Here is a 19,302-nt window from a genome sequence, read left to right on the forward strand (position 1 = left end):
AAGGGATTTTTTCAGAGAATGTGAATGCCACGGATCTGGACCTGGTGCTCTGTCAGTTCTTAGGATGCTCCTGCCTCTTTGATCGCCAGAGTGAAGCTCATGCAGAGCTGAGCCTGTACACGACTCAAGCTCAGATAAAGTCGGATTTGAAAAGCTGTTTTGACATCGAGATGCTGAGAAGCATCCAGGCAAATGTTCAGAAGAGCCTAAGGAGAGGAGAGACCTGAATCTTAAGGAGGATTAGATGTCTAATCATTTACCACAGACAGACATGTACTGAAAGACAGGCAAAGACTCCCCAAATCTCCCTCTCCTGGTGATCAAGTCCTCAGTTAAATTGAGGTCCAAATAATGGAAGAGAAGGTGTGAAGTTGTTTTTCCCTGCTGGCCGGTCTTGGAGACCAATGGGGTAGAAATGATCTTAGAAATGTTGTGGAAAAATAAAAATATGAGGCCTGATATACTTTTAAGTTGCTTTTATCTCTCATCTTCTCACAGTTCCCTGCCAAAGGCACTGTTTGTGTGCAAATACATTTTTTCCCCACAGAGCAAACCCTGTTCTGGTGGTGCTGGAGCTCAGAAGGGAACTCTGAGCATCACTGAGGTGTCTTGTCTCTCTTCAACCCATGGGCAGCTTTGTGTCCCTGTGTGCTGTGATTTCCTGCTTATTTCCTGTGAATTCTCCTGTGTGGTGCTGTTCAGATATATGCTGTTCAGATATCCTGCTTGCTGAAGTATTTCCTGAGCTGAAAACCTCATTGTGGAGCAACCTGGGGCTGAACTCAGCTGGCTCCTGCCACAGCCGGCAGCTGGGTTTGGAGTCGTGATCCACCTACGAAGGAATTCAGCTCAAGAGGAGCAGCAGGAGCAGCTCCTGCTCCCCTGGAGCTCGCCAGGGAAGGTGGGGAAGGTGCTGAGCAGGGACAGCCAGCTCCTGCTCTGGGCTACCTCCATTCCCCTTCCCTCAAATCCATTTCAGCTGATCCTTTAAATGCTGCCCTTGGTCTGAGGTGGGCTGGCAGAGCTGTGTGGAGCTGTGGGAGGGGGATGATTCCAGCCTGGGGGGGTCTGTGCAGCCCCTCATGCCGAGGTGGGATTGCTGTGCCCCCACCCCAAGCCATGAGCTCAGGGTCTCTCTTGCTCCACGGTTGTGCAGCAGCTGAGGGTAATTGGTATTGTATTTGTGGGGTGTCCCAATGAAGGCAGGAATGATTAACCTGATGTTCTCAGAAGGCTAATTTATTATTTTATGATACCATATTATATTAAAGAATATACTATTATATATATTATACTATATTATATTAAAGAATACTAAAGTAACTAACTAAATACAGAAAGGATGCTTACTAAATACTAAAAAGATAATAATGAAAACTCCTGACTCTCTCCAGAGTCCTGACACAGCTTGGCCCTGATTGGCCAAAGAGTGAAAACAACTCCCAGCAGAATGCAATGGAACAATCACCTGTGGGTGAACAATCTCCAAACACATTCCACATGAGCACAACACAGGAGAAGCAAATGAGATAAGAATTGTTTTCCTTTTCTCTGAGGCTTTTCAGCCTCCCAGGAGAAAAACCCTGGGTGAAGGCATTTTTCAGAGAATGTGAATGCCACAAATTGGCCCTGGGGGTTTGGGATACTGAACAATGCCATGATCAGGACTTTTATAGGAGGAGCTGTATCTTCAAAAGGCCTCTTCTCCCTTTGTTCACTCTATTACTCTGGAGAAAAAGTATCAGAGCATCTTCCTCATGGGTTTTACATAAAGCCATTCTACATCCTCCTGCAGACCTGAGTGCCAGCTTTAACAATTTCCTCTGCCTGCATGGCAGCAGGATTCTCCTCCAGCACAGCTGGTGCAAAATGGGAGTGAGGAGAGCAGGAATCCCTGGCCAGAAGCACCTTGGGAAGCTGCTTTTCTTGGCCTGAAGCTCAGAACCTTCCCGTGGGCTGAGGAGATGTGCAGTCTGTGTGTTGTTTGTTTATTTTTAAAGGAAATGTGCTCCTGGGAGCTGCTCTGCTTGGCAGTACCCTGGATCCAGAGCCTCAAGATGGGATTGAAAAGGCTTCTCTGTTCCTCAGCCTTGTACATTCTGAGTAAATAAGTAAATTCTGAGCTCACCTGGACAAAAGGTATTCTGGAGAGGTTTGACCTTCCCTCTGAGCTACTCCAGGTGTAGGGCAGGATCCAGAGATGTCAGGGCATGGTGGGAGTCCTTTCCCCTCTTGAAGGAAGAGATCTTCTTTCCTGCTGCTGTTTTTGCAAATGTCCCCACACTGTCCTGCTCAGAGGGGGATGTTGGGGCTGTGTCCCTGAATTTTAGCCACTGTCCCTCATGCTGGAAGCATCTGGAGCACAGCAAGGTGGGAATCCACTTTGTGATTTCCCCAGAAACCCTTCCAGAGATGGACGCAGAGATGGATCCAGACTGGGAGATGGATCCAGCTCCTGGGAGCTGTCCTGATGGGGCAAACACACAGACCAGGGGTGCTCTCCATGGCTCCAGTGTCCCAGGCCCCTGGCAGGAGCCCTGCAGCCACTCTGGGCCATTTTCTCTGCCCTGGCTGTGCCTTGGCAGATGGAAGTGCTGCTCCATTAAGCCCAGTCACCTGCCTCAGGCTTGGGCTGGCAGTGAAAGTCCAGGGGAACGCTTGGTTGCCTGGCAAAGCTGCTCAGGGAGGAGGAAGGCTCCTTGCTAAGCAGTGCTGGAGAGCAGAGTGATTTACTCACCTCTGTCTTCAGGGCTTGTGAGGAGGAGTCACTCATGACCGAGTCCGCTTTTAGAATTTTCCATGGAATGCTCTTTGCCCTCCTGTAATGGGAGATTATGGATGTCTGACCTGTTTCAGTGCTCCAAATTTTTTGCTTTCTCTTAACTCCCCTGCTTTTCTCCTAATCTTAAAAAGCCCAACTAAATCCTGGCACTTCCCCTCTCAAAGCCAAATAATCCTTGCAATTGCAATCTCCTTCTCTTCTTTAAGGCTTTCAGTGCTTAAGGTCTGCGTGATCTTCCTTAGGGTGTGAAAAAAAACAACCCAGGAAAAAAGCCCTGAGCATGCAGATTGAGGAAAGGGCAAACTGGTTGAACAGAGCATCCTCACGACACGCTCACATCATTTTCTCACTGTCACGAACACCCCCACTGCCCTGGCTGCTGATTTCACTGCAGTGCTGTGGTGGGGACCTTGTTCTGGGAGAGGCAGAGCGGTTTGGTGGCTGTAGGAGGAGAGAAGGGGATGTGGAGGTCAGGATTTTCCCTGATTCTCAAGAAGACCCGATGCAAAAGACAGCTTTTTTATTTTCTTCTTATTTTTTTTTTCTGTTTCAGAGCTGTTGTGTCATCCATCCCCCTGATTCTGTAAGCACAGGAGGATGAAGATTTTGGAAACCAATGTATTTTTTTCTTCCATGTACTGATTTCCATCTGGAGAGGTGAGGGGTTATTGAAAATGGCATTTCCTCTTCTGGTAGTCACTGAGAAAAAGTCAGGTTTTTCCACTGAAAAAGGATGTAGGAGATGTAGTGGCCCTAAGCACAAAAGTGAAATATTAAACCACTAAGTAAGTAAGTTAATTTAATAAAAATGAAACGAGTAAATAAGTCAGCTGGGGGAAACTTGACTTTCAGGTGAAAGATAAATCCATCATAAGATACAACGCAGTGAGGATAAAAGTGTTTTTTAGGGAAAATTTTAAATAAAGAAGAGCTCCCTGCACCCTCCTTCTCCATCCACAAAATAAGGGAACTTTCCCATCTGTGTGGATCAGCTCAGCAGTACTCAGGGGTGGAGATCCTCGGAGGAAACTCTCGTTTGAATCTCTGCCCAGGGTCTGTGAGTGGAACAGGCATGCTGAACCACTCCAGCGTCTGTCTCCGGGCAAAGTTTTTCCCAAAGACTCCAGCACTCAGCTTAATCTGCAAATTACCCAGACCTGGAGAGGGGGAAAATGTCTTTTATTGCGTTGCCAGTGAGAGCAGGGGAAGGCAACGAGGCAACCCCCAGACCGGAGCTGCTCCCTCTGCCCTGTCCGCAGACCCCTGTCGGTGCCGGGGGCTGCCGGTTCCTGCTGCGTGCGACCCTGGAGGCAGCAGGATGTGATTCACCTCCTTCCCTCGCTGCTTTCCGTGCCTCAGAGCCGCTCCTGGCTCCCCTCGGCTGCCGGTGCCGCCTCCGGGAGCGTCTCCTGCCTGTGCTGCAGTGTGCGAGAGCCCTTCAGACAGCGAGCCCCGGCGCAAGGAGCCGGTTCCTTCCGGAGAGTCACCCTTTGCGTCTTGCCAGACCTTATTTGTGTCACTTGTGGCTGCTGCCAGCCCTCTGACTGGCTCCTGAAGCCAGCAGATGTTATTGCTCCAGGCTTGCCTGGTCGGTGGGCTGGTTTTGCACCGAGCTTGGATGACTAAGGCAAAAAGCACATTAGCGGCGGAGTCCAGGCTTTCCTTGCTGTGGAGGAAGTGAAAATGTCCCCCTGTTGACAGCCCTGACTTCTCCGAGGGGTCTCTTCTCAAAGTTAATAGTTTCTACCCCAAATTTAGCCTAAAATGCAAAAGCATTTCCTCGCCAGCTACTGCAGTGTCTGTTGCCGTGCGGCGCTCCAGGAACAAGGAGGAGTTATCTCTCTGACTTGTGCTGGAGGGGAGCAACAGAGGGTGTTGGAATAAACAGGATTAAAGGATTTCATCCATAAAGACAGGATTAAAGGTATCCAGCGCTCCGCAGGAGTCATTCAAACCAAGGAGAAACAAAGTAAGTTGTGCACAAGGGCGCAGCTCTGCTCGCAGCCAGCCCGTGCCGCACATCCCCGCCCGTGCCCGGCGCCGTGAGCGCTGCGGGCACCGCATCCCCCGCCCCGCACCCGCCCGTGCCAGCCCCGAGCCCCCGGGGGCTGCCGCCTGGGCACCCCCCGAGCCCCGAACCCCGTTTTTACTGTGATTCTCCCCACCCTCAGGGTTCTGCGGGGGTCTGCGGGGGTCTGGGGGCACCGAGATGACGGGAGCCGCGCTGCCAGCACCGCGGCTCGGGGCACCCGTGGGGGCAGCAGCTGGGCAGCGCACATCTGGGCAGCGCACATCTGGGCAGCGCACATCTGGGCGCGGCGCGCAGGCGCGGGGGCTGCCTCGCCTGTGCCCCCCACCCATGGGAGCAGCAGCAGCACCCCCGGCCGGGGCTGTGCGCGCCCGCGGAGCGCTGCGCAGGGGCGGGGGGGGATCGAACCCTCCTTCCCCGGGGAGTGGCCGCGGCTCCGCCGTATTTACCGGGGTGGGCGGCGGCGGCCGGGCCGGGCCGGCTCCATCCTCCCTCCTCCTTCGCCGCCCGCCCCCCGGTGCCGGTGACTGGAGCGGGCGGAGCCGCGGCGGCCGATTGGCTCCGGGCATCACATGCGGCGGGGCCGGGCCGTGCCGGAGCCGTGCCGGGCTGGGCTGGGCACGGCGGAGCGCTCCCGCGGCGGGCACGGCAGCAGCGCAGCCCCTTCCCAGCCCAGCGCCCCGTGGCCGAAGGGACCGCGGCCACCGCGGCCACCCCGCGCCGCCCCGGCCATGAGGTCGGGCCGGAGAGACGCCACCTGTGCGGGGAGGTGAGCGGAGCCCCGGAGCCTTCCTCCTACCCCCGGGCAGCCACAGCGGCGGGGAAGCGCAGGGGGTGGAGGAAGGAAAAGGGATATTTTTTGTTTTATTATCTATCGATCTATTTTTGCCGCGATCGATCCCGATCCCGCAACTGAAGCCCCCGGAGGGAGAAGTGCTGCGCGCTGTGATGCGTCTTCCTCTCGCCTCGGCTGCCAGTTTGGATTGTAGCGCCCGGCTCCGTGCACTGCGAGGATGGCTCGGTTTGGGGATGATCTGCCAACCCGCTATGGAGGTGGAGGGCCGGCCGGGGCTGGAAGAGGGAGCAGCCGGCAAGGTGGCCCCCAAGCCGGCCAAAGGATGTATAAACAGTCGATGGCTCAGAGAGCCAGGACTATGGCTCTCTACAACCCCATCCCTGTCAAACAGAACTGCTTCACAGTCAACAGATCCCTCTTCATCTTCAGTGAAGATAATGTTATACGGAAATACGCCAAGCGAATAACAGAGTGGCCATATCCTTTCAGGGAGGCTGTGTGGGCATGGGGGGGAAGGTGGGGAGGGGGAGAGCGAGGCTGAGGGGCAGAGACCCCTCCAGGCAGCGCAGGGAGAGTGTCTGCTGCTGCTGCAGACGGTGGGATCGGGCTGTGCCATGGGTGTGTGTGCTGGGAGCCGAGTGCCCGACATGATGCACGGCCGTGGCAATGGGAATCTGGGAATAATCAGGGAATCAGGGGATTGCTTCTGTGGGAGCACCGAGGGTTCTTTTGGTGTGCTTGATGCCAGGGGTGTGTGTAAGCCGTGTCAGGGTGCCTTTGGGGGTGAGATGTACAGGTGCATGGATTGACATTTCCTACAATTCAAGTCTCAAGGTTCTGTGAGATTCGTGCCCGTGAATCCTGATTTTTATTTCCATCTTGGAGCCTCTCAACTCTTCTGTCTTCCTGTGAATAGAAGGAGGAATGTGGGATAAAAATGGTGACACCTTAGCGTTGAAGCTGCATTGATAGTAGGGGACGTTGAGAGCCCAGGTAAATCCCAGGAATGCGATCATTGCAGCTCGGTTTTAGCACATCCCCTCCAGAATCCATTTGAATCAACATGAATCATGGCACTTCGATTAGGTGCATAGCCTAAGCTTAGGCTGCACGAAAAAAAAAATTAAAATTAGCAAAGCCTTGTGGCAGAAGGAGGGAGTAAGTGGGGAGAGGGATCATCTGCTGTATTGTGAAAGGGGCAGATGCTTTCTGTCTGAGACCCAGCTCCCAGGCCAAGTGAGCTGCAGTGAGAGGGGGCTTTGCTCGGAATGATGGTTGTAAGCTGGGAATAGAGGGGAGCAGGCTGAGGCTCCCAGGGAGCAGATTTTGTGTGTGTGTACAGGAGTGCTTTACACTGGGGGTCTCAGGGGAGCCGGTTGTTTTCTTTTCATTTCATATCACACCCCTATTAATCCTCAGCTAACAGCAGCACGGCCTCCTCCCAGCCTCCTAGCAACACTTTCAGTTGCCACACAGGCCAGCTCCTGCTTAGACTTCCCCAGTTTTCACTTCCTGAGGGGCTAACAGGAAAAATACACCAGTGGAGTCCATGCACTTCCCTTCTCTCAGAACACACACAAACACGTATTGATCTTTCTGTCCATATTATACAATCCCAGCGATTGCTGCATTTCCTCATCCATTTCGCCTTCCCTGCATTTAAGTGTTGATAAACAAGCCCCAAACCCCCGGTGGCAGGCAGAGCATCGCCTTGACTGCGCGGGTAGACTCAGGCTTTCCCTCCCCTGCCTCTTGGGCGATTCGGCTGCATTTTCCGGGGGATGTGGGGAGGGGACCCCGAGGGCTGCGGAGCCGGCGGGACCGGCGGAGGCACCGGCGCTTCCCCGCGCCGGAGCGGCGGGGCCGGGCGGGGCCGGGCGCTGTCCGCGGGGTTGGATTGCGCTGGCCACGGTGCTGAAACCAGGCTGAAACCAGGCTGGCCATGGTGCTGAAACCAGGCTGAAACCAGGCTGGCCATGGTGCTGAAACCGGGCTGGCCACGGTTCTGAAACCAGGCTGGCCATGGTGCTGAGCCGAGCTGACTGTGGTGCTGAGCCAAGCTGACCACGGTTCTGTATTCAGGCTGACTATAGTGCTTGAGCTGAGCTGATGGTGGTGCTGAGCTGAGCACAGTGCTGGGATGAGCTTATCAAGGTGTTGAGCTGAGCTGACCACGGTTTTGAAGCCAGGGTGACCATAGTGCTAAGTTGAGCTGACCACGGCGTTGAAGCCGGGCTGACCATGGTGCTAAGCTGACCTGACCATGCTTTTGAAGCCAGGGTGACCGTGGTGCTAATCTGAGCTGACCGTGGTGTCGAGCTACGCTGACCATAGTTCTGAAGCCAGGCTGGCCACAGTGCTGAGCTGAGCTGAGCTGAGCTGACCACGGTGCTAGGATGAGCTTATCACGGCGTTAAGCTGTGCTGACCACGGTTCTGAAGCCAGGCTGGCCCCCGTGCGGAGCTGAGCTGACCACGGTGCTGAGCTGAGCTCCCCGCGATGCTGAACCAGTCTCTCCACGCTGCCAAACCGAGCTCTTTGGGTATTGAGCGGAGCCCTCCAGGGTGTTGTGTCTGCGGCGCGGCTCGGCGCTGTCCCTGGTGCTGAGCCGAGCTCTCTGCTGCGCTCACAGGAGCTCTCCACGGTGTTGAGCTGAGCTCTCCGTGGTGCTGGTTCCATCTCCCCACGGTGCTGATCCCATCTCTCCATGGTGCTGAGTCCATCTTTCTGCAGTATCGGGTCAATCTCTCCATGGTCCTGAGCCCAGCTTTCCCCAATCCTGGGTCCATCTACCCGTGGTGTTGATCCCATCTCTTTGTGGTCCTCGGTCCATCTCCCCATGCTGCTGAGCCCAGCTCTCCATGGTGCTGGTTCCATTTTCTCCACAGTGCTGGGTCCATCTCTCCATGGTCTGGTTCCATCTCTCCATGGTGCTGGGTCCATCTCTCCATGATACTGAGCCCAGCTTTCCATGGTCTGGTTCCATCTCCCCATGGTATTGGTCTGTCTCCCTGCGGTGCTGATTCCATCTCCCTGTCGTGCTGGGTCCATCTCCCCGTGGTGTTGGTTCCATCTCTCCATGCTCTGGGTCCATCTCCCCACGGTGCTGAGCGGAGCCATCCCCATGCTCTGGTTCCGTCTCCCCACGCTCTGGGTCCATCTCCCCATACTCTGGGTCCATCTCCCCGTGGTGCTGGGTCCATATCCCCGTGGTGCTGGGTCCATATCCCCATGGTCCTGGTTCCATCTCTCCATGCTCTGGTTCCATCTCCCTGTGATGCTGAGCGGAGCCATCTCCTGCCCTCAGCCCCACTGCCGCCCGTAGCACGGCTCCACCCTGGCAGAGCTGGGGCTCGGCACAGCTCAGGGTGGGAGACAGTGGTAAAAGGCAAGGGGGGATCTGCTGCTGGATTTGGATTCTTTTTCCTCCCCACTTCCCTCCTACATCCCCAAAGGGCACTGAGGGTTTTATTCTCACTGAGAGCAGGCATTGCAGTCGAGCTGCAATTCATGTTTTAGACCTGGGTAGGTACTCTAAATTGAACTTTTTGTGCCCATCACTTATTTGCACTGTGTGCTGAAGTTAAATGTTACTGAAGAAAAATTCAGCAGATGGTGTTTAGTTGTATAATCTATTTGGAGGCAATTTAGTTTATCAATCTCTTTGAAAATCAGTACGTATTAATAGTTTTTAATTTCCTTTGGACCTTTCGCTTTCTTGCTCCCAGATTCCTTGAGCAGATCAGATTGTGTGTGAGTCTCTAACTCTCTTAGAGAAGTGCCAATTTCCCACTTCTCTTCCAGGCACACCCCAGAAAGAACTGAGGAAGTCAAGGAAACCAAATGGCTTAAAAAAAATATGAGAAACCTTAGAATGCTCAATTAATGCAACTCTGTGGGTAGAAACAGGATTTGGATGGGGTTCTTCTCGTATTGTCCAGTGTCTTCTTTAACTTCTGGTCCCCACTCCATTTGAATACATGATTTTAGCTACAATCATAGCCAATTGTATTGTGCTGGCTCTGGAACAACATTTGCCGGATGGAGACAAGACACCGATGTCAGAGAGATTGGTGAGTTGCATTCATTCATTTTCTTTTTTTATTTTCCTGGTCTAATACAAAAAAGCATTCGGCCACTGGGTGTTGGAAGTGTTAGGATCTAGTGTTTGGATCTGTTTTAAAGATCCACACGTAAACAGACAGGCAGTGATCTGACAATCAGAAAAAAATCTGTCACAGCAAGGATAACTGTCCCCTCCCAATCCCATCTGCAAAAGAATGCTTCATCACTCCAGCCAGCCCTGCCCAGCCACAGAGAGAGCTGGATCTTGTCTTATGATCAGAAGGGCTTCACACTTAGGTAGCCTCTAAACCAGGACAGGAAGGAGCTGAGGAATGCTTAGAATTATCTTTGGAATCAAATGAACTTCTGTGTAATTTTAATTTTCCCAGGGAGTGGTAGAACAGAGTAACCTTTTAGGATTTGTGTGTCTCTTCCTGCCACAGCACAGATCCTTCAAAGAAAACTTTGTGTTCAGATGATTACACTTCCTTTCCAAAAAAAAAATGCAACCAGCTTACAGAGAAAAATAATTTACCCGCAGGCTTTATGGTAATGAGTCCAATTACCTTATTTCAAAAGAAAATAGAAGAATAGCTTCAAAATAATTCTCCCATTTATCATCACTGTAGGAAAACTGTGTAATTCTTGGTTTGATTTTTCTCCTTTTACTCTCCTCTACTTTTAATGATCTGGAACGTCTTGCATGCCTAAATGCATTCATCCTGCATGTTCAAAGGATGGGGAAATAGGGATCCATATGTGTTTTCCATGTAGATGCTATATTATGCAAACAAAGATAACATTAGGCTTGCTGCCAGAAACGAGAGCCTCTGAATAGTGCTTGCTGCAGTTCCCAAGGATGGCCCATGCCAGTGGGCAACTCTCAGAATCTCATTATCCAGAAGCAGGAAAAAGTGTGTTAGTGAGGAATCTGGAGAGTCAGGGTCAGAGTTTGGGGCTGGGTTGGAAATGGATCCACTCCAGCTGCCTGCCCTCCTGCACAGGGCTTTTGTCCTCTCTCTGTTGTAATTATTTTTAATTAAGAAAACACAAGGATAAAATAAATCAATGATTGTATGTAGATCTTTCTGCCATTAAACCTGTCTTTGTGTGCTTTGGGGTTGGTTGGCAAGGCCAGCCTGGGGGTGTGAGCAAAGCACAGGTTTAGAGCCAGGACTGAGCTGGGAAAGTGCCTTCCATGGATACAAACAAAAGGAAAAGCAGTTTCAGGGATGTTCTGGCCTGGCAATCCTTTGGTTCATGTTGGTTTTATGTTTCTCCGTATCCCTTGATTTATAAGGGCATCCTAGAGGCATTTTATTGTCCTTTTCCCAGTGTATTAATTCCATTTTACAGCGCTCACGTCTTCAGATCCTGCCTAAATCATTCCAAAGGGGGGCACTGGCATTGCCACCGAGCAGTGCGAGAGAGCTGAGTGAGTTAAATGCACAATCTCTGCCCTGTTGGCTCTGCCTCAGAGAGAAAGGAAGAATTAACCCCTCATTTCTGTCCCAAGCACTGTTATGTTTGATCCAGATATCCTGAAGCCATTTTAACTACAGCACATTTGGAACTCTGAAGTACAAAGTGATTTTTCATAGAGTAGCGCTGAGAATCTTTACAAGTTATGAAATACTTTTTATTTTCTACATAAACTGGAAAGAATAAGCATTGTGAGCAAGAAAAACTGTCTTCTAGTTTTCAAAGTGAAACCTCTTTGGAATTCTCCTGTTACTTCTATAAACTGAAAGTTGTTTCATCAGAAACGTTACAAATCTGTGTTAAACCACAGTGGGAAAACATTCCCACATATTTCCCATACATTTCCCATACATTTTCAGGTTTGTCCAGGCAAATTCCAAGTCCATGCAGAACGGCAGGTGCTTTATTGCTGTCTTTAGCAGGAATGGAATTGGTCTTTTTTTGGGCAATGGTTAATGGATATGGCTTTTTTCCCCTCCTGGTTTCATGAAAATCTCCAAATTTGAGATCATCAGTGAAGAGTTAATTAGATATTGAGGATATGAGGAACACATCATAAGCCTTTTCTGACTGGGAGATATTGGCAGAGTTGTTGAAAGAAAACTGAAGTTGCCTAGATAATTTGTTCCACAGAAACAAAGAAAAAAAAAAAAGATTGTTTGTTAAAGCTGAGGAAAAATGGGAGGAGCCCATGCAAAAATTTTAATTATTTTTGTCTTTTAATCAAATTTTCCTTCTATTTATCTCCCCAAGACCCAGGAAATGATCCTGCAGTGCAATCCCACTGGGCTGTTTTCTGTGCTCCTGTTATTGTCAGACAGGGTTAACTGAGCACAGGTCTCAGTACATGCAGTACTCCAAGATTTGGAGTGTCTAGCTTAGGAAAACTCTCAAAATGCACAGAAAAGCATTATTTGGCTCTGGGCTGGAAATTCTGGTCAAAATCAGGGCTCTGAGAAAGCTCCAGCATGGTGATCAGAGCATTTAGTGGTGAACTGGCCCAGGTCCTCGATCATCAAACAAGGAAAAAACTCATTCCCCTACCAGCAGCAGACTGACCTACCCCGAGGCTCTTTCCTGCTCTGAGCTGGAAGTCCCACATGCTCTGGATGCTGGGAATGTTTCCCTCCCACCAGGAATTGTCCAGTGGAGCAGCTTTGCTCCTGTCCATCTCCATCAGGAACTGCCTGGTGGAGCAGCTTTGCCCCTGTCCATCTCCACCCAGTCAGCCTCCCTCTATCTATCCCAAAGAATCTTGCATTGTTTGTACACACAGGGGTGATGGAGCTCCAAATGAGGGAATGGGAACTTCCCATCCCAGCCCCCAGTGGCCTCACAGGTACCTTGCTCACGAGGCTCTTGGCTGTCCACACCAAGACCTCCTTCCCTCCCTGTCTCCTTCCCGATTGCTCAGTTTCCCATGAGGAGCTCAGGAGACCTCTCCCAGAAGGACAGTGATGATTCCAGAACTTGCAGAACAGGAAATCTCTTTTCTGCCCTGCCCTGGGGCAGGCCCTGTTGGAAGGTACCAGTGTCGTAGTTGAGATAGAGACAACACAAAGCAACACACTCAATTTTCAAACTGTTTTTATTCTAGCCTGCATATTTTTTATAAATTCTCACAAACTCATCAGTTTACACTTTACTCATTGGTCACAAAAACAAAGAAAGTGCTCATTGGAACAGGCAGTTGCAGGTTTCTCTTATTTCTCCTTCTTTCTTTCTTGGTTTTTGTGTCAATGACCTTGGTAGAAAATTATTTCAGGGGTAAATGTGGATCCTCTTATCAAACTTCTCTCTGGCTCTCAGAAGTTGCTGTAAAATCTCTTCCACACCAGAGGGGCTGTGGGATGTTCACTGCAGGCTCGGGGTGTTTGGCTCCCCTGGGTGTTTTGGAGGTGAGGACAGAACATCACTTTTCCCACATTTTCAGCTCTGTGACAGCTCTGGCAATTCACTAATGGATTGAATGCTTTCTGCCATCCACAGGCACTTAGAGCAGTAATGTGTGAGCTGCTCATATTAACCTTTGCATGAACAAAGCCTTTCACACCCAAACCTCTCCAGGCTATCACATCTGAAGGCCAAGGAAAGACACGAGGACGCGAAGCAGGGATGGTAATGACTTTCCAGACTCAGAAGTTGTTTCTGATCAGAAACATATTGATTAAATGTGTGTTTGGCCCAGCCTCAAGCTCTGCTGTGTCCACAGCAAACAACTTGCTGGCACAGCTCTGGCTGCTGCCCAGATTCTCTGCCCTCCTTCCAAGTACGCACAGGGATCCTCATCATCACCTGCTCTGCCCCTCTGCAACCCGAGCAGGGCCACAGCCTTTGGTCTGAAGGGGCTTCAGGGTGTCCCAGCAGGGACTCTGAGCTGAGGCAGGGCCATTTCAGTGCTGCACAGGGCATACAGCCATGTCCTTCCCTCCTTCCATCACACACAGCCAGGCAAATCCTTTTTTTTTTTTTTTTGTCAGCTGCAGGACCTCTCCCTGTAGGAGGACACAGTATGGGTAAATGAAGGTGATAGAGAATGTAATCTTATCCCCCACAAGTTGCAGCTGGTCCCTATTTACTAAAGATTAGGAGCAGGCCAGATGATAACAGGCAACACCTGTAGCCAATAAGAACTAGTGGTATAAAAGGAGTCAGATGGCTGCTGTAAGGACCATCAGTGCTTAGAGGAGCTACCTACAGAAAGCATTGAGGAGGTATGAAACTCTGGTGCTGTGGAATCCTTGCACTCTTGATATATAAGGCAACCTAAGACAACAGAACTCTGGATATATAAGACAACCTGTAATGCTAATAAGAACTGTTGTAATATATAAGACAATATATCTCCCCAGTGGGGCATAAATTTTATTTTTCATTTGGTTGTCACTGCCCTGATTCTTGGGCTGAATCAGTGTAAATTTAGGTTGGCTTTAGAAAAGACCTTCTTTCTTTTGCCTCTTATTTCCCCAGCTACTCCCTGCCAACCCTACAGATGAGAGCTTTTCTTTGTAATAAATACCCAAATCCATCTGCCAGCCTTCCTGCTTCCCTAGAAGCTGACAAAAACTCCTGACCCACTTCCTAAGAGCTCTGTGCAGCCCCAGCTTTGGGAAGAGCACATCCCATCAAACCCTGGAGTACCTGAGCCTGGCTCTTTAAAGCTGGGAGCTGTAATCACCAGGCACCTGACCTAGATTGAGCAGAGCCTGGAGTAGATACCAGGCTTCAAGGAAGTGAGGGAGTAATGTGGAGGAGTGGATGTGGGTAAAGGTAGCTTTTTTGTGTCTCTTAGAGGAGCTATTTTTGGAGGCACACGAGTAGTTGTGGGATGGGGATTTGGGATGGGCTGGGAGGCCTTTGTGTGCAGACATTACCTGAAGCTGTTGAGGAACAGGTGAATTTGGCTGTCAGAGGGCTCCTGTGTCCATGAGGAGTTGTAAGGAACTTCTCCTGGAATCAGGATGATTTCTGGCCCCTTTCTGACCCCTTCTCCCTTATTCCCTGTTTTCTGTGCTGGGTTGGAGCCCTGGGATGCCTCCAGCTCTCACTGCTGGAAGAAGATATGTATTGTAGGATTTCTCTTGAAGGTCACAAAAGGTCTGAATGGCCTTTGTTCCTAATTTTCTGTGGGTAAACAGCTCTGAGATGGGCAGCTGGAGGTCGGGCAGGGGTGGCTCCTGTGTCCTCTGAGCAGCATCAGTGAGGGACAGAGGGCTTGGAGGTGCTGCTGCTTGTGCAGAGCCCTCCTTGGCTGGAGAGGAAGCCAGTTTGGGGCTGGGTTTTCATTTTCTGCTCTCCATTTCAGCCAGAGGCCCAGTGCCCCTTATCAGGCCCCTGCTCTGTTTGGGTGCCTGGCCAGGCAGCATCTGTGTCTCTGCAGGTGATGTCACCTCACCACAGGGACAGGGCAGGTGGAGCTGCTGGGGCTGTGAGGTCAGAAAGGTGCAGAGGAATAGAAGTAACAGGGGATGGAAGGTGGAATGGTGGAAGAGCTTTTCCCACTGAGGTGTGTAGGGACATGGGGAACGGAACTTGAACAGCAGCTGATGGAAAGCCTTTGCAGGGGTTGTGTTTTCCAGCAGCTTGGAGCCATCCTCAGAGATTGGAGCACTCTGCTGGACTTGCTGAGCTGGGTCACGTCCAGCCAAGCCTCCATGGGAGGGCTGTGCTGCCACATTCCAGATCCCAGGCGGGTTCAGGCTGGAGAGGACCACAGTGGGGTCATGGTGCCACCTCCCTGCTCCAGCAGGGCTATCCCAGGGCACAGGGCTGATGGTTCTGGAATGTTCCTGGTCAGGGAGAGCCCAGAGCTTCCCAGGCTCTGCTCAGGGCTGACACTGCCCAGGGCAGCAGTTCTGCCTCCTGGGCAGGGGAATTGCTAAGTCAGGCCCTGCCTGTGGCTCTGGGGCCATCGCTGGGCCTGGAGCAGAGCCTGGGCCTGCTCTGACCTCTGCACACAGGGACAGACAGGGATGGACAGGGGGATACAGGGGCATACAGGGACAGACAGGCAGGGACAGATTGGGCTGGGCTCAGGCCCTGCCCGTGGCTCTGGGGCCATCGCTGGGCCTGGAGCAGAGCCTGGGCCTGCTCTGACCTCTGCACACAGGGATGGACAGGGGGATACAGGGGCATACAGGGACAGACAGACAGGGACAGATTGGGCTGGGCTCAGGCCCTGCCCGTGGCTCTGGGGCCATTGCTGGGCCTGGAGCAGAGCCTGGGCCTGCTCTGACCCCTGCACACAGGGACAGACTGAGGGACACTCAGGGACAGACTGGAACAGATGGACAGACAGGGACAACCAGGGCTGAGGGTCCCTCTCAGCATCATCTCTCAAGACTGAATAGGCCCAACTTTCAGGGGTGAAAATCTCAATTTCTGGAGCTAGTGCTGTCCTGAAGTGTGGGTCTGCGCCAGAGCTGGGCAGGAGTTGCTGTGCTTGTGTCAAACCTGCTTCTTCCCTGGTTCTGGGACCACAAGCCTCAACATTCCTACTCTTTTTCCACCAGAGAACAAACAATCCCCTATTGTCATTGGGAGAATTGCAAAATACAAACAACTACTCCTCAAACAGCAGCTCAGCTCTTTGGTTCTGGTGGTCAGAAATGCCAAAGCCACTGGAAAAGAGATTTGTAATCTCTCTTGCTTCTTATTTGGGTAGGGCTGCTTTACTTCCACTGAATTCAACTGCAAACCAGGATCTAAGGCGCATTTGGAAATTGGTTATTGGTGCCAAAGCTGATGAACAAGTTCTTGAAATTGATGCCCATTGCTTTTACATCTTGCTTTGTTCTTGTTTCTTGCCCAAATCTTCCTTCCCAATGTGAATGCTTCCATTTGGCACTGAATTTGTGTTGAAACTCCAGTCAATAAAGTCTAATCCTGAGAGATCTGGTGCAGAGATGGAATGAAAGGTTTAGTAAAACTGTGGAGACTGAGCTTGATTTTCAGTGTAGTGAGCAAGGACACGAATCTGCAATCCCAAAGGAAATGTTAGTCTGCACCATGGACCCCAGACACGAATCTTGCTGCTGCTGCTGTTCATGGGAGGGGTTGGGGATTTCTCCCTGAACCACATCCCCAGTGAAAGGAAAACAAATGAGGCTGCAGCTGTGAAAATTGATAAAATGGAGGAGAAGGAGCAGAGAACGAACTGATGGAATAAATGATAAATAAATAATTTCCTGTCAGTGCAGTCAGGCTTGCTGTGGCTGACTGTTGCTCCCCAAGACACCCTCTTGTTTCAGGCTCCTGGATGAGTTGTGGAACATTTTCCATGCCAATAACTCCAGAAACCTGTCATCTCTAATTTCAATATACCCTTAGAGCAAAATCTCCACATCAAAATTCCCTCCAGAACATTCCGTGAAGGTGGAAAATGTGGCATGAAACCATCAGGATGAAGGCCAACAGGATTGCCAATTTGTAAAGAAAATTCATTTCAGAGAAACAATAATGAAATTCCTCTGTGATCTTACTCCCAACAAACTTAAACCTTTAATTTCAGCTCTTTCAAAGAATGGAAAAGGTGTGAAGTTGCTGCCTGTAGCTGTTTAGGGGACTGCTTATCACAGCAGGGACGTGGATATCTCCTTGACTCCTTTCATTTCCCTTCTTTTCCAGGATGACACTGAGCCGTACTTTATTGGAATATTTTGTTTTGAAGCTGGTATCAAAATCATCGCTCTGGGCTTTGTTTTTCACAAAGGCTCTTACCTGCGCAACGGCTGGAATGTGATGGATTTTGTCGTGGTCCTCACTGGGTAGGTGACCTCCTCTGCCCCTGAGCTTAAGGGGGCTCTCACCCTCATTTGTGTTGTTTGTTTGCTCTGGGTTGGGCTGGGATTGACTGGAGTTGAATAGCACCAAAATCCTGCATTTCTGGCTGTAGCAAATCCAAAGAATGGCTCTTGTGCTGAATGAGTCACTTGCCAAGTTTGAACCAACTCAAAAGTGGTTTTGAGGATATTTCTTTGTAGATATTCCAGTGTGTGTCTGATCTAGACACCTCCTGACATTTCTGTGACTTTGCAGGTTCTAATTGCCACTGGTACTTGAACCTGATTTAAGTCAATTTATTTTTGGACGTTACAGGATGACTTTAGAAGTCAACATGGAGAGTGCTAACAAATTAAATGCATCCTGGTTTTAAGCTTTTACAACTCTGAAATCAGCCAAGTTTCTGCAGGAATGAATTCATTCCCCTATAAAATAACTTTTCTCAAAAGAATTCAAAGGTGTTTGAAAAGAATTCAAAATGTCTTATTAAGGATGGAGGTGAAAAGGTTACGTGTGCATTTTGTACCCTGCTTTGAGATGATATCACTGATCTCTCCCTTGGAAATGCTGACAATATTTTACATTATGCATTGCAGCAGTTTCTGTCTATTTATATAAATAAAGGGTGATGCTGGTGGATAATGAAAACATAAACATGAACACTTCTAGTCTACAAATTGGGCTTTAAAGCTTCAGAGGAAACGATCCAAAGGTCTGCGTGAGGTCCTGAGCTTGCAGCCTTCATCTTGGAAGGATTTCAGTTCATTTCTCCCCAGAAACTGCAGCCTGGCTCCTGCTATTGATATGCTTCCCATATCCATCCTTTCTCACACCTTGCCTGCCCGTGTGTGTGGATATTCCCTGCTCCTGGTGGTGGTGTGGAGTAGGGAAGTGCTTGCATACATATACAAATGTATTCATTAGCTACATGATCACTGTAATTCCATTTGCATTCATGGCACCCCGTGATACAGCACTTGAGAGGCCAAAGGGAATTCTTGATGTATTAAGAGGAAGAGAATAAATATTCAGGGCTTGATTCTCCTGCTGCTGGGGCTGGGTATTTAATCAATAGAAACTTCAGTGGAGGCACAAGGAGAATCAGATTTCCATACTTAGAAGCAGGGGGTACCAGGATGAAAAGAGAATTAGCACAGATGCTGCAATTATTCTCACTGACGTTCTGTTCTGATTCCTAGTTAGCTCCACATCATTGTTTGTGTTTAAAAAAATATAAAATCAAGGCCCTGATTCTGGAAAGGACTTTGGCACTGGCTGAATTTATCCTACAGCAAAGCATTCCACTATATGCTGGAATTCAGCTGACTCCAGCGATTCTCTACTTAAAGTCCAGGCTCCACAGAAAAGCTTTTCTGAATCCCAGCCATATTGTTTAGGCATGGCTTGAATTCTTTTTATTATTATTATTTTTTTTTCCTTCCATAAACACAAGACTCCAGAGCTTGTTGGTTTTATTTTACAACTGACAAATTCCAAGCGCCGCAGCCGAAGCGGCCGCGGGATCCCCCCAGAACGAGCTGAATCCCAGCCATATTATTTAGGCATGGCTTGAATTCCTTTTATTATTATTATTATTTTTTTTCCCCATAAACACAAGACTCCAGAGTTTGTTGGTTTTATTTTACAACTGACACGTTCCAGGCGTCGCAGCTGAAGCTACCGCGGGATCCCCCTGGAACAAGCGGCATCTCCCTGGTGCTGTGGGAGCTGCTTCTTGCAGCACTGTTTGATCCTGGAAAATAATTGTGGGATATCAGCTTGATGAGACAGCTGGAACAAGGACCCCCGGTGCCATCTGCAGCCCCGCGGGTTCCTTTGAAGTGCCATCCTGTTAACGTCACCGCT

General features: G+C 50.1%; 1 protein-coding gene across 12 annotated transcripts in view; it reads left to right on the forward strand.

The window, feature by feature from the left end:
- Positions 1-5,460: 5,460 nt before the first annotated feature.
- CACNA1B (calcium voltage-gated channel subunit alpha1 B) overlaps positions 5,461-19,302 on the forward strand; it is a 325,706-nt gene continuing 311,864 nt past the window's right edge. For all 12 annotated transcript variants that reach the window (XM_063174370.1, XM_063174372.1, XM_063174374.1 and 9 more), the window contains exons 1-3: positions 5,461-6,083; positions 9,574-9,680; positions 17,281-17,420. In XM_063174370.1, coding sequence (XP_063030440.1) covers positions 5,825-6,083; positions 9,574-9,680; positions 17,281-17,420 — 506 coding nt within the window. In that variant the 5' untranslated portion in view covers positions 5,461-5,824. The remainder of the gene's footprint in view (positions 6,084-9,573; positions 9,681-17,280; positions 17,421-19,302) is intronic.

The sequence above is a fragment of the Melospiza melodia genome, chromosome 22, assembly GCF_035770615.1.
Source record: "Melospiza melodia melodia isolate bMelMel2 chromosome 22, bMelMel2.pri, whole genome shotgun sequence".
In the NCBI taxonomy this organism is placed as follows: Eukaryota; Metazoa; Chordata; class Aves; order Passeriformes; family Passerellidae; genus Melospiza; species Melospiza melodia.